This window comes from Delphinapterus leucas, chromosome 10 (genome assembly GCF_059928025.1).
Source record: "Delphinapterus leucas isolate spDelLeu-1000000601 "Yukka" chromosome 10, BTC_Dleu_Yukka2, whole genome shotgun sequence".
Taxonomy (NCBI): domain Eukaryota; kingdom Metazoa; phylum Chordata; class Mammalia; order Artiodactyla; family Monodontidae; genus Delphinapterus; species Delphinapterus leucas.
This window is the reverse complement of record NC_143138.1, coordinates 55,827,264-55,841,752: the sequence shown is the minus strand read 5'-3', so window position 1 is coordinate 55,841,752 and position 14,489 is coordinate 55,827,264. Positions and strand designations below refer to the sequence as shown.

General features: G+C 42.1%; 1 protein-coding gene across 1 annotated transcript in view; it reads right to left on the bottom strand.

The window, feature by feature from the left end:
* Positions 1-14,489, bottom strand: part of STAC (SH3 and cysteine rich domain) — a 106,542-nt gene that overhangs the window by 19,569 nt on the left and 72,484 nt on the right. The window contains exons 7-8 of the mRNA XM_022553798.2: positions 12,174-12,238; positions 10,749-10,837 (exon numbers count right to left, since the gene is read on the bottom strand). Coding sequence (XP_022409506.1) covers positions 10,749-10,837; positions 12,174-12,238 — 154 coding nt within the window. The remainder of the gene's footprint in view (positions 1-10,748; positions 10,838-12,173; positions 12,239-14,489) is intronic.

The window sequence follows — 14,489 nt, the reverse complement described above, 5'->3', positions numbered from 1 at the left end:
CCTCTCTCCAGTCCCCACATAGAGCACAGATTCCTAGGGGTGGAGATAACTGACACCCTTCCGATGGTCACTGCTTCCAAGAAATACCTTCTCCACTGTCTGAGACAACCTGAGACCTCAGCTCGGCCCTCCTATGGGAAGCCCATGGACAAGGCAGGATGCTCTGGGCCTTCTTTGCTTTCATAATGTTTTGGATATACTGAATATTTGGGACAACAAAGGAAATTTGTCTTTCTTTATCCCTCCATCTTTGTCTATTGAGCTGAAGGAAATTATATGGCATTCAAGTATTTTTTGAATGCTTATGACACGTTAGGTCTTGGGCGTGCACTCAGGGTACAGAGATGAAAGGATTATTCTATGCATCAGTTTTCTTACCTGTCAGGTGAAGATAATAATTGTACCCACCTCAATTTTTTTCAGGATTAAATGAGTTAATACTTGTGAAGCACGTTTAGATAAGCCCACAAGAGATGGTGGCTATTATGGTTGTTAAGACATAGTTATTGCCATCAAGATGTTGGTGATCTCAAAGGGGAAAGACATGTAAACTGGTAACTTATAGTGCCATTGCTAACTGAGAAGAAATATGCTCGAGGGGCACAAACATGTGTGGAATTGACCCCAAACAAAAATCGCAAACATACATGCCTCTGAGACTCAGCTACCTCAATTATATTTACATAATTACAAACTATGCATTATATCTATATCTGTATATCCATCTCTATACAGTGAACTACATTTACTTGGCAAAATTGCTATGTGAATTAAATGAGAATGCATATGCAGAAGTCTTCAGCACTGTGGCTGATAATACAATAAAGGCTTAAAAATTTTAATTTCCTCCTAAAAATGCAATTTTTCACTGGGAAATGAGATTTAGTAATCAGTACTTTTTTTTTTTTTTTTTGCGGTATGCGGGCCTCTCTCTGTTGTGGCCTCTCCCGTTGCGGGGCACAGGCTCCGGACGCGCAGGCTCAGCGGCCATAGCTCGTGGGCCTAGCCGCTCCGCGGCATGTGGGATCTTCCTGGACCGGGGCACGAACCCGTGTCCCCTGCACCGGCAGGCGGACTCTCAACCACTGTGCCACCAGGGAAGCCCCAGTAATCAGTATTTTTAAATGAGTGTCCCCTTAGGTTCTGGCAGGGACAGTTCCTTAATGTGATAGCCTTTGACCTCTTAAGTGGCTTCCGACACTGAAGTTTGATGTGATTCAGAGTTTTGGAAAAGTGTTTCCCTCTCTTTATGCCCCCACCCCTCATCTCTTTTGCCCCTTGACTCAGGTAGTGACCACAAAGGTGTGGCAGGGCCCGGGGTGGAGTGAGGATTCTACCACGCAGGTGGCTGGTTGCAGGGGAGATGACGGAAGGGTTGAGGGGCTCCCACACAGCCTGGAGGGGACGGCAATGTTCACTGAATGAAGTGGGCGTGACCAGTAGCATTTTCACACAAGTAAGAAGGTCAAGAGAGACTTTACCACTTATAGGCAGGTTTGATTCCACCACTAACTCCACTAGATCCGGCTGCTTCTTGTACCACCCAAACTTTGTGAAAACTCCTTGGAATTGCCCATTTTACTCTGCAACTATTTGGGGATTTTTAAAAAAATTTCTTAACACTTTCCCATTCATTAGGCAAAAAGGACCCCCAAATCTAGTTTACATCAACCATGGTCACTGGGCCCAAACAGATCTCCTGGAGAAACCAAGACAAGGGGAATAAAAAAGGGGCCAGCCAAACTGCCCCATTAATTTTAGATCTACTGCTTAATTTTTCACTAGACCCATTTCTCAATTTCTATAATCCTGGTCTGGGGCCTTTTATAGTCTCAGCACATGGATCGGTAACAAGGAACTCCTGAACTCTGTAGTTTGATTTTGTCTTAAGCCTGGCATCCATAAGACTGCCTGCACCTTCTCAAGTCCAGAGACCAGCTCAGAGAAAAAGCATTCAGCTAAAGGGCCATTTGGATGGGATTTGGTAAATGTTCCTGAACTGTCATGGATCACGCTCTCCAGAACCTAATTGAAAAAGGCATTTGAGTGAGAGGGAGGCTTCTAAACACATTAGTGACATTCAGGAAGATCTGGGTTTCTTGACATAGCGCAGCATCAGAGCATAATATGCGCCAGAGACTTTCCTCAAATAGCCTTAATTGCATTTTGATGTCCTGGTGACTGTGAAGACGATTTTTAAATCAAATTGGTACATAAGAATTACGTTTAGTTTTAATTAAGTTGATGCATTTGCCAAGCAGTAATGTACTTAGAGAATGGAAACGAGACATCAAGAGAGTCTTGTTTTGTCTTACCCTGTCTCAAGGGCTCTCCTTTTCTTTTCTTATGGAGGGTTTATAAAACCTTACAGAGTGAAGCATATTACCAAATAAAAAGCCCCAATGCAGGCCAGTGTACTGAGCATTGGCTGAGGGTCAGGAAACCTGCATTTTGGGTTGGCCACTGGCACACTACGCATCTTTGGAGGAGTCCGATAGGTCACAGTTGCTCTCAAATCTGGCAGGTAATCAGAATCCAGAGAAATACTTAACCATACAGATTTCCAAGTGGATCTGACTCTCTAGACCTGGGTGCAGGCCAGGAGTCTCTATCTTAATAACTTTCTCCAGGAGATTCTTAAGGATTGGAGCACGTGGTTTAACCATCCTAACCATAATTTTCTCTGTAAGATGCTACTTGCTCGAATAACCCCACAGATTTGTTGAAAGAATGCAAGGGGCTGTCAGGGACAATTTGGGAGGCTTTGAAATGGGCAAAACCGATGACTGATCTGGTGTCCTGTGTGGTATGCCCTTCTGGGTCACCTCCCCCTTTCAATATCTTTGAGCTATTGCACATCTCTGCAATAATGCAAATGATCCTTATCTATAGAAATGCAAGTGAATTGTGTCTGGCAGAATGTAGTTAATTACTACTGTGAATATCGACCAGTTTTGCATCTATTTGTAAATTCACATCAGCACTCCTAATTGCCTATATATGGGTGCTGTGTGAATTCTCCTTTGTACTGGTTCTCTCATTCATTAATGATTCAAATTAAATTTCTGACATGTGCTCATTTTATAATTGTATAACAGCTGTGATTTTATCTTAATTTTTAAAAATTGTCCTTGACCAGGAGTGACTTTTCATGAACCCACTCTATAGATCACAAGCTTCCTGTTCTTTTGAAACAGGCTTAATAATCCAAATAGATTTATAAGCAGTGATGTGAGTGGCCAAAATGGGAGAAATTAATGCATTATCTGAATCTGTTGGTTAATATAAATTGTCAATCTTATCAGAGAGAAAACCTACCACAGTCAATGTAGGATGGAAAGTTTCGGGTGGGAGAAAGACAAGTGGACTGAGAATCAGCCTCCCTGTGTAACTGCTCCGAGCCTCCACTTTCTACTTGTGAGTTCTTGGACTTGGTTCTCCCTCCCTCCCCTCAAAAGGGTAAAGGACCATAAACTGTCTCATTGGACTATGAACTAAACAGCTAGGTGTCCATTTGCTATGCTTGGACACCTAGTCCATTCGCTAGACTGGGAGGAAGGTAAGAATCTAAATATGTTTCTGCGATGAATTTCCACTTCTTTTGTAATGGGGTTTGCAATTGGCTCGCATTTGGCACCTCTTAAAATAATTCTCTTGTTCTATAGTTTAACTTATTCTTCCGTTATCCTTTCCTCCCTGGAAAGAGAGAATAGAATGACTGCTCACTATCTAAGCCGCACAGGCACCCATGTCCCCTCTATCTGGAAACCTTGGCTAGGCTGTGATGTCACCTCCTTGAAAAGCCTTCCCTGGCTTCCCAAGGCTGCTTCAATGCCTTCTTTTTTTTTTTTTAAGATTAAATGAAATGATGTATTGTAAAGAACTTGATACATAGTAGATGCTCCCTAAATATTAGCTTTCTTTCTCTCTTCCTTTTAAGTTTTGGGTCACAATCCTATCTGCAGTGGGATGATGTGGTCGGAAGCACTGATTCTTCCTAGGTGATGCTTCAATGCCTTCTTGAGGTGCAGTAGCAGCATCCTGGACTACATCCCCGCCCACAAGACCTCACATTGGAGGTACTTTCTTGTCTAGGGCTCTCAGCCTTATGGCCACTGGAACTCTTTGAGAACAGGGCCTGCGAACTGTTCACCCTGCAGAGAGTACATGCTCATTCACCACGTGATGAGTGGTGGGTAGATGAAACAAATCCTGGAAACAGCCATACAAGGGTTAAAATCCCTTTTAACCTGATTTTAAGTGGTGCTTTCAATAAATCAGGAAGAGGTGAATTCAGGCCATCCCATCTCCAGAGGTTCTTGTGACTATTAGCTAATGAGACAACGGGTTGCTTGGCTTTGTTCAGACTTACCCATGGAAAAATCCAGGACTCACCGCTTCTAAGAAAGAATCTGGCAACTCAAGACTCTAAATCAGGAATCTAACTTGGAGTTACAAAAGAAGATATGTTTTTCTTTTAAGGCCCCCAAATTTAGGTGTTCTGACACACACACATGGAGTGGCAATTAATTTGTATCTCCCTTAATATTTAATAATATTCGAACAGCAGTTTCCTCATTCCCCCTCTCGGCCCATAAGAATTATTTTCCTCTCTTTTTTTCCCCCTTATGAAACACAGCCATTATCATATAAATCTGTCTGGGGACAAATAATAAAAATGAAAATGATTTAGATGTGGAAAACCAAAATGGATTCTTTGGAATCCATTTAGGCATGGTCACTAAAATATGTATTTGAACCTTAGAGTCTTTTATTTATTCTAGATCTTTTATTTCAGAGTCGCTACCGTGTTTTAGGGGTTTGTGCTTACTCAAAGTTTTTTACATCTGCTGATTATTTAAATGGTATGTCGACTTGGCAAAGCCACTAAAGTTATTCTTATTGATTTTAAAAAGATGCATTGGTGTGAATAATAACTGATATCTCTATGAATGTTTTGCAGACTTCTGAATCCAGAAGCAGTGAGGGTAATGAGGCTGGTTACAGTGTAAATGTGGAGGGCAGGATTTACTTTCATCAAAAGGCCAAGCATGGGTTATCAAGCTTTTGCTAATATGTGTGTGTAAAAATGCAGGTGTATCTGAGTGTGCGCATGTATGTGTGTGAGTGTGTGACTGTGTGTGAGTTTGTGTGTATCTGACTGTGAGTGTGTGGGAGTGTATGTGCATATGTGATGTGTCACACGCATACACACTTGGCCAGAATGACTGACACATGACCTTTGTGAATTCACAAGGCAGTGTAGCATGATAGTGAAGTCAGTCCTGATTATAATGGGGTTCTCCAGTTTGTATTTCAACTAGCATTTTAAAAAGCTTTGCTCATGAATTAAGCTGGCATTCCATAAAGTGTAATTTTCAGGACTCCTCAAAAACCTGATAGTAAGGGTTTTTGGTGGAAATTGTCTAAGACCCTTAATGACAGAAAGTTATCTACTATACACACTCATTACACTTAGAGGAACCCGGGTGCCTCTTTAACGTTATGAGGCCTCAAATCATCAGCAACGGTCTGGAGAGCCCTGCATGATGGCATCACAACTTGTGTATCAGTGGTGAAATTCCATACCTAGAGCATGTCATGTCAGCAACCACAAAACCTACTCAGAAGATGAGGGACAGGGTGTCACAGCATCCTTATCACCAGACCAATTAGATAAAGTCTCCTTGGATGTGCTCAGAGGCGAGACAGAAACTTAAACTGTGTTTTTTCTACTATATATCTTTAGGGTAATTGATCAGAAGACCAGGAAATAAAACATACTGTGAAATGATGCAAATTATGAAGAGAAGGTATCTAAAATATATTGTGTGGGCTTCCCTGGTGATGCAGTGGTTAAGAAGCCGCCTGTCAGTGCAGGGGACACAGGTTCGAGCCCTGGTCCGGGAGGATCCCCCATGCCACGGAGCAACTAAGCCCGTGCACCCCAACTACTGAGCCTGTGCTCTAAAGCCTGTGAGCCACAACTACTGAAAGCCCGCGTGCCACAACTACTGAAGCCCACGTGCCTAGAGCCCGTGCTCTGCAACAAGAGAAGCCACTGCAATGAAAAGTCCGTGCACTGCAATGAAGAGTAGCCCCCACTCGCTGCAACTAGAGAAAGCCTGTGCGCAGCAACGAAGACCCAACGCAGCCAGAAAAAAAAAAAAAAAAAAAAAAAAATATATATATATATATATATATATTGTGCACCTCACTCTGTCCTGGGCATGAAATCTCACTGTTTTTTTTTACATTATCTCGTTAAATACTCTGTCTCCCTAGGAAGGAGAAAACGGAGGCTGCAAGAGATTAAACAGTTTGCTCAAACTGATGTAGCAAGCATGTGTCAGAGGTGGAAGGCAGCCCCAGGTGTGACTCTTAAGACACTGCTCCTTTCTGCCCTATGCCCTTGTTCTCTCCTGCTCTCTGCCCATGACGGTGGGAAGATTATCATGATCTGAAAGCTCCAGAGATTTGGGGAGGTAATAGCAGATGAATTTATGAAGGAAGTTTGCCCTGAAACTGTAGCAAAGCTGACTGTGTGAAGCTTCTGCCTTTAGACAGTGTTTGGAGACCAGTGATGGGACCACAGAAATTCTAAGAGGAGTACCACTGCCCTAAGAATAAGGGGGTAGCACTCTGGGTTCCTCCTCTCTAAGGCTCACTCCTCCATGCCCAAACTGCATTTGGCTTAGCAGGGCTTCTGCCAAATTGTCTTAAACTCTTGTTCTTTGTGAATACGCCTATGGCTACTTTTGGTCTCTTTTTCTACAGTTTCTTCTGGACAAATCATATTCATCCTGGGCTCAAAGCCCATCTCCTCCAGGAAACAGGTCCTGGCTAAACCCTCTGAGCTGGGTTTGCTTCCTCTTTTATAGTTTCCATTATGTTATCATGGACTTTCTTTGCCCACTAATTGTATATGCCAGGCACGCCATTGGTTCATTCATTTAATCTCCACAATACTCATCCATTCATTCATGAAATATTTATTAAGCATCTGCCATATTTCAAGAACTGTGCTACACTCCAGGGACAGAAGTGTTCGCAGATACAGACTCATTCCCCTGGGCTTTACAAGGGAGATAGAAGTTAACCAAGTAACTCAAGAAATAATAGATACAAGATGAGATAAGTACTTGGAAGAAAAGAAATATGGTGTCACGAAAGTATGTAACAGAGGATCTCATCACCCAGGTTGTGCTTATCAAGAAAGGCTGCACCAAGGAAGAGAAATCGGAGCTGAGATCTAGTGGGTGCGTAACAGTCAACTGGAAGCAGGCGTGTGTGTGCGTGCGTGCGTGTGTGTGTGTGTGTGTGTGTGTGTGATGGTGGTGGTGGTGCGTGGCTAGGAGGCTGAGGCGAGAGGAGGAGCAGACTGCAGGAAGAAAAAGTCCTTGGCAGGTGAGAGTGTGATCCTTTTGGGGAACAGAAGATGGAGCAGAGAGGTGAGGGGAACAATGGTGCAAGACAAAGCAGAGAAGTCACCAGGGATGAGACTGTACGGGTCCCAGAGGTCCCTGTAAGTATTCTGGTCTTGACCCAAGGAAGTGGGAGGACATTAGAGAGTTTTAAACAAAGATTTGAGTGTCATGAGCAGATCTAAGGCAGGCACAATGATTATCTCCTTTCACAAGTGTAGAAGCAGAGGCTCAGATGGCTTGTGGAACTTTCTCAGGCTTCATGGGGGTCACACAGCTAAGTGAGTGGCTTGGCTAGGGCTTAAATCCAGGTCAAGTGATGCCCACACTCTTTATTCCTAAACATTCGGTGAAGCCATGTCGTATGTCATTCTTTCTCTCTCACTTCTTAAGTCTGAAAAGGAAGCACCTACCTCTGGAGTATGAACAGAACTGACTGGAACCAATATTATTAAGCTCCTACTATGTTATCTTATTTAATCACAGCCATCCTATGAGGGCAGGGCTTATTATCACTATTTTCAAGATGAGAAAACAGAGGTTCAGAAAGTTAGGTAAGATGCCCTATTGTCAGAAAATAGAGATGAGAATGGTATTTTGTTAAAAGGATTTTTTCTACCGCATGGTTTAAGGAGAAAAAGATAATTCACAAAGCACCAGTTCATTCAAGGAATGATACTAAATCCCCGAAGCATTGCCTTACACATTCTAAATCAAGAGCTTGGCTTTTAAAATGGGAACCTACAATCTCTTTACAAAAAAAATGAGTATGATTTATCACTCCAATCTTGCAGTCTATGTAACGCAGACATTTCACTTCTGGGAGTGAACAGTCCTGGTCTGCCTCGAAGCAGACTGTAAACGTTTGATTCGTGACCAGACAACTTGACTTTTAAAGGCCTGTAACCGACTAACCTAAGCACAAAAACTTACGACCACCGCCAGGCAGCTAGACTTTACTCCTCAGTACCCCAGTAATAGTCTAGATTTCTCTGGAGTTATTTTTTCCATCTGACGACTTCAGAACAATCTTCTAATACAAAACTGTGGGATCTGCATAAAGGGGAGTTGTTAAATTTTAAATTCTAGACACCCAAATGATAATCTCAAGAAGAACCCAGTATACTATTTATTGCAAAGTAAATATAAGTCACCCTTGTCTTCATCAGGAGATGGTTAACGTGGACTGTCAGTTGAGGGCAAGGCACCACCTCAGCGATGAATTCTAGGCAGGCTCTGCCTAGCAGAGTTTGCTGTATCTTTGATGGAATAGGGCTTCACCTGACAAATGCCATCTCATCCTGCTGCACCTAAGCCAGGCTGTTTAGGTAATGTTTACAACTCCAGCCAGTGAGTCCAGCATGGTGATTCTTCCTCAAGGATGGAGAACATTCAGATGTACAATAACCTAATTGTCTGAAGGAATCTCAGGAGCTAGGAACCAGGCCTGAACTCTGCCCTGGAAAGGTCCAAGAATCAACTGGAAGCAGACCACAGACGAATAATGAAAACTGACCTTGGGTGTGAGCGGGGGCGTTCCCAGACTCCTGCAGGACACCCACATCTGCTACGGAGTCCCGCTGGGTGATGCACCAGGAGGGGCAGCTGAGCTGCCAGCATTGACCCCGGTGGCATATGGGCCCCAGGAAACAGGGTCTAAATGGAGGTTTTTGGTAGCTCTCTCCTTTTAAGGGGCTTTGGGGAAAGTGGAAGAGAAGGCTGATTTCACTGAGGAGGAACTATATTCAGGCAGAAGCCAGAGGGACCATGCCGGGGAAATGGCACAGACCTGAGATGCGGAAACGTTCAAAGAGCTCCAGGGTGGAGACAAGGCGTTCCAGAGTCATCTTCAGGGGTGATCGGTGACTGATAACTTGACCTACACGGCATTCGGACAAGTGGAGTCCGCCATAAAAATGGAGGCTATTTCCCTAATACTGTGACATTTAAGTGGTCTTCTGTACTCATTTCTCTCTCCATGCTCTTCAGAAGAGGAGAGAACCCATCTCTAAGGGCCCATTTGGCTACAAAAGCAGCCCCTTGTATCCTGCTCTAGGACTGGAAAACACCAAAGCCTTCTCCTGAGATTACTTGTGTTTTGGGTCATAAATGGAGGGAAGGAGTGAGTTCTTTTCTTTGAGATAAGCCAGTGAACACGACATTGCAAACACCTTACTGACTACCAGTTCCTGAGTGTTTACCACGATGGTGCTGTATGTTTTAGGAACCTTATTCATTTCACCCTCACAAGTGCCTTAAGGGGAAAAGGTCATTATTATTCGTTTATAAGTAAGGAAACCAGAGTAATGAGATGTTCAGACACTGCTTAAGGTCACAGAGCAAGTAGGGTGTGAACACAGGACTGACTCCACTCACACTACCCCTGAAACGCGAAGAGACTGTGGTCCAGAGAAGGACCTCATGAGGGCCCTGAGGCTCACCTGTCCTCCTGTTTCAGTTACCATGAAGTGGGATGGTTCCTGAAACAGAAGTAGCTCCGGGTAGGAGCCAGGAGGAGCTGCCAGTCTCCAGCAGGGTGAACAAAGAGTTTTAATTTGATTGGTCAATCAGTGTTAATTTGGGCATTAAGTACACATTTTTGGTTCCCTGTTGGACCCCACAGGATGCCAAGTGCATCTGTTGCTCAAGCTTCATGAGAACTCCCAGCAGCAGCTCTGGTGACGATGTGCTAACTGCTTTTTAAATTAATTAATTAATTAATTAATTTTATTTATTTATTTTTGGCTGCGTTGGGTCTTTGTTGCTGCGCGCGGGCTTTCTCTAGTTGCAGCGAGCAGGGGCTACTCTCTGTTGTGGTGCACGGGCTTCTCATTGCAGTGGCTTCTCTTGTTGCGGAGCACGGCTATAGGCACACGGGCTTCAGTAGCTGTGGCTTGTGGGCTCTAGAGCGCAGGCTCGGTAGTTGTGGCGCACGGGCTTAGTTGCTCCGCGGCATGTGGGATCTTCCTGGACCAGGGCTCGAACCCGTGTCCCCTGCATTGGCAGGCGGATTCTTAACCACTGCACAACCAGGGAAGCCCTAACCGCACTTCTTAAAGCGTGGTCCCTGGACCAGCAGCATCAGCACCACTTGCAGACCAGCTAGAAATACAGATTCTCAAGCCCCACCCCAGACGTGCTGAGTCACAAACTCCCGGGATAAGGTCCAGCGATCTGTGTTAACCAGCCCTGCACACTAACATTTGACAATCGTTGCTCTAAGACACTTGGAGGGAGCGCAGATTGAATTATATATTTTCATATGGAACGATACTGACTTAAAATTTTTCTTTCATTCTTTTTTTCCTTTAAAAATATTTTTACCTCATTTCCAGATCTTCATTCTCTTGTGGTATAAATTTGTACAAGGCAACATAGGTGTTCATCTGTAATTGGTCTTTGGAAAGAGGTCCCTGAAAGAGAAAATGAAAGAGAAGTGAGAGAAGGAAGGAGGAAGAAATAGAGAGAAGAAAGAAAATAGGAAATGGAGAAGTTAAATGTAATTCCAGTGTATGGATCTTAAGTGCTAAAATACCTAAATGTTATTAAATACTTTGTTCCAAACATAGATTTATTTTTAATTTCCTGGCTGAGTTTGATTTCACCACAAACTATTTGAAAACATTTATGTAGAGTTCTTTGTCAGAAATACTGCAATTTTCTTCAAATCAATTTTTTTCTTTGATATAGTTGTTCATGAAAGGTGGGTCCAGGCAAGAGAATATTCCCTCTATAGACAGGAGACATGTGAATAGTAGTAAACAACTTCCATTTCCTAAAATAGACTTTTTTCAGTTAGCCTACAATTCTGTATCTAGCATATCAAAGGGATCTGGGTATATTCATCCAGAAATTCGTTCATTCATGTTGTGGAAAAATTACAGATTTGGGCATTAGACTGATTTAATTTATGTTATGGTATCACCATCTACTGGCTATGAAACTTTGCAGTAAAGATGATAAAAGCTACCATTTTTGATGGCTTACTGTGTGCCAGGTATTATGGTACATGGATTAGCATACTCAAACCTCACAACAGCCCTGTGAGGTCGATTCCATTGTGTCCCCGATTTGTACACTATACAAGAGTCTTACAGGTATTGTGTAAACATTAGCTATTATTATTAACTACATAAATGTTAATCCTATATAAATGTTTATGCTTTATAACATACATAATTTAAAATTATATAATATGTAACATATTATATGTTGTATATGTATACACTATATATGTAATCCATAATTGTATAATATATTTAAATGCATAATATAATAAATATAGGCCATATATAGAAAACATAAACACAAGTTGTACACAACTACATTCTTTTTGTTTGTGATTCACTCTGCTATCCAAAGCTCAAGTACTTTATGAAATATTATTCTGTTCTAATTGCATATGTAAATTACCATAAAATGTAATAAATATATACTTATGTACTTTAAAATAGTCATAATATATTACATAATTATATAATTAACACACTGTAGAGCATATATCAACTTGTATGTGACATACATAACAGAAACAAAAGCATACAGTATAATGCTTATCCTTTGTACCCTGGATGCACTGTAGTATTTGTTTTGCTCAATGCTGTCTACGCTATGTACCTTATGCTACATTATTCTCTAAAAATGCTGGTCTGGGCCCCCCTAAATCCATTTCATGACCCACTTGGGTGGTGACCTACAGAATGATCTAAGGACCCTGTCTGGTCTGTTTTCCAAGACATCCATGAATACCTGGTGGTTTATGTTCTTTGCTTGGTCTCTGAAATCGTCAGTGCCATTTTCTGGATACGTGAACACTGAAGGAGACAAGAAAAAGCAGGAGCTTTATTAATCCAGTCACCATGTTTTGGAAACATGCTTGAAAGATGTAGCTTTATTTATTTATTCCCAGCACCATACCTTCGACTTGACCTCTCCCCACCTTTTCCTCATCCTCAGTGACCCAGCTCTCGTGTCATCTTCCACGTGATGCTCCCCCTGTCTCCCTTGAGCATCCTGCACCACCCTCTCTGCAGGCCCACACCTTCATACAGGCCTCCAGGCCAGCACGCATCCTCCTGAATTGCTTGGTCTCATTTGGCAGAGCTCTTCTCAGGAGCAGAAACCATCTTATTAATCTTTGTTAAATGTATCAAATCATTTGTTAAGGGGACGGTAGGTGAGGTATGGCCCAAATTAATTGCATTTGAATTCAGTTTTTCAAGTATCAGATTCTTTGATCTCTATTCAATATCTTGACTCTAGTTTCCTAATGATTTCTACATTCCATTTGCAGAGTAAAGCTTTAGTTTTAAACTTCAAAATACTTTCTCAATCTCTTATTGTCAATGCATTGGGGCTGCTGTTGAGAAAGAAAATTAAATAGTGGTTTCTCATTTAGTTTGTTCTTAGAATACATAATTCTCTGCCTTTTGCATTTAAGCAGCCACTCTGTGGCCTTCGCTGAAGAAAAAGGCTTCTTACAACGGGCAGGAGTTTTCACTGTCCACACACACAGCTGTGGGAGGTCCCTGATGGGTATGGGGGGCTCTGCCTTAGCTAGTTCAATCAGTCACAATTATCTCAGAGACCAACATCATGTATCTTCCTTAAATAAAAATAAAAGGTAGCAAGTGTTCCCGAGTCTATACAATAGGGTTGTAGTGTTGAAATTAATCTACATTTTAGATGACTTGACATTCAAAAATAACACATTAGGGCTTCCCTGGTGGCGCAGTGGTTGAGAGTCCGCCTGCCGATGCAGGGGACACGGGTTCATGCCCCGGTCTGGGAAGATCCCACATGCTGCGGAGGGGCTAGGCCAGTGAGCCATGGCCGCTGAGCCTGCGCGTCTGGAGCCTGTGCTCCGCAACGGGAAAGGCCACAACAGTGAGAGGCCCGCGTACCGCAAAAAAACAACAACAAAAAAACACATTAGTCTTCCCTTTGGTCCTCCTTCAGAGGATCAAGGATACCAGCAGAGGAAGAGAAACACACCACGGAAAGCTCTGTATCCTCTTTCATTTAGTGCATCGACAATCTCCACTGTCCTTAAAATGAACTCAATAACTGTGATGTAGAAAACACACTTCAGAACAAGAGCCCCTGTAAATGTACTGATGCTTAGCAAACATCTGTTGCCCATGGTTTATAGTTCCAGAGCCTGTGGGTGCAATTCCATTATCCCTAGGAAGCCAATATGCAGTCACCGGAGGCGCTTAGCTTTGTAGGAAAATGGAAAATGAAGGGCCTTGTCTGCCTCAATATTTGGCTACACAACTTCCCGGTTTTAAGAGTAGAGACGAGCAACACTCTTCTCTGGTTTTAAGTGATTACCTGAAATCTTGGCATAACTTGATTCCATAAGTATAAAACTGGATACATTTAAAGAATACTGAATGTTTGAATGGAAACATGGGAAGAGCATCTTAGAAAATTCTTGATTGATCTAAAAGGGGGATGACATAAGGTACATATGCAATATTCAGTTTGACTGATCTTATAATTTTGTAATTTCATATTATTTTAGCTTTTCATTGACTATCCATTAGCCATCACAAAAATGTGTATCATTTTGTGAACTATGCTGAAAATTATTTGAAGTGACTCCCAATGTGTTTTCAGCTATATGGTTGCAAACAGAACTGGAACACTGCCAAAAAAAATGAGTTTTTTAAAAAAACCATTCCTTCTGGCTATTTCTAAGACTTTGATTTGAGGGGAAAGGCATAAAGAAAGGTAACTATTTTACCAAAAAAATGTATCAGACACCTTTTATGTTTGGTACTTTTAATTCATTTCATTAAAAATAATTTGGCTGTTGATTTCACCCATGGACAAACTCAAAATCTATTTGGCTGTTGATTTCACCCATGGACAACTCAAAATCTATGTCCATTACACAGGCATATTTTCTAATGTTACAGATGCAAAATGAATCTTTAGTTTTTGCTAGTCCCCAAAGAGCTTTCCTCTTTCCCTTTTCTATATTCTGTCTTTATTTTTTACTTTGCAGTCCTGGGAGGCCCATGTCTGCCTCAAGATGATGATTTGGTTTTTCTTCTTTAA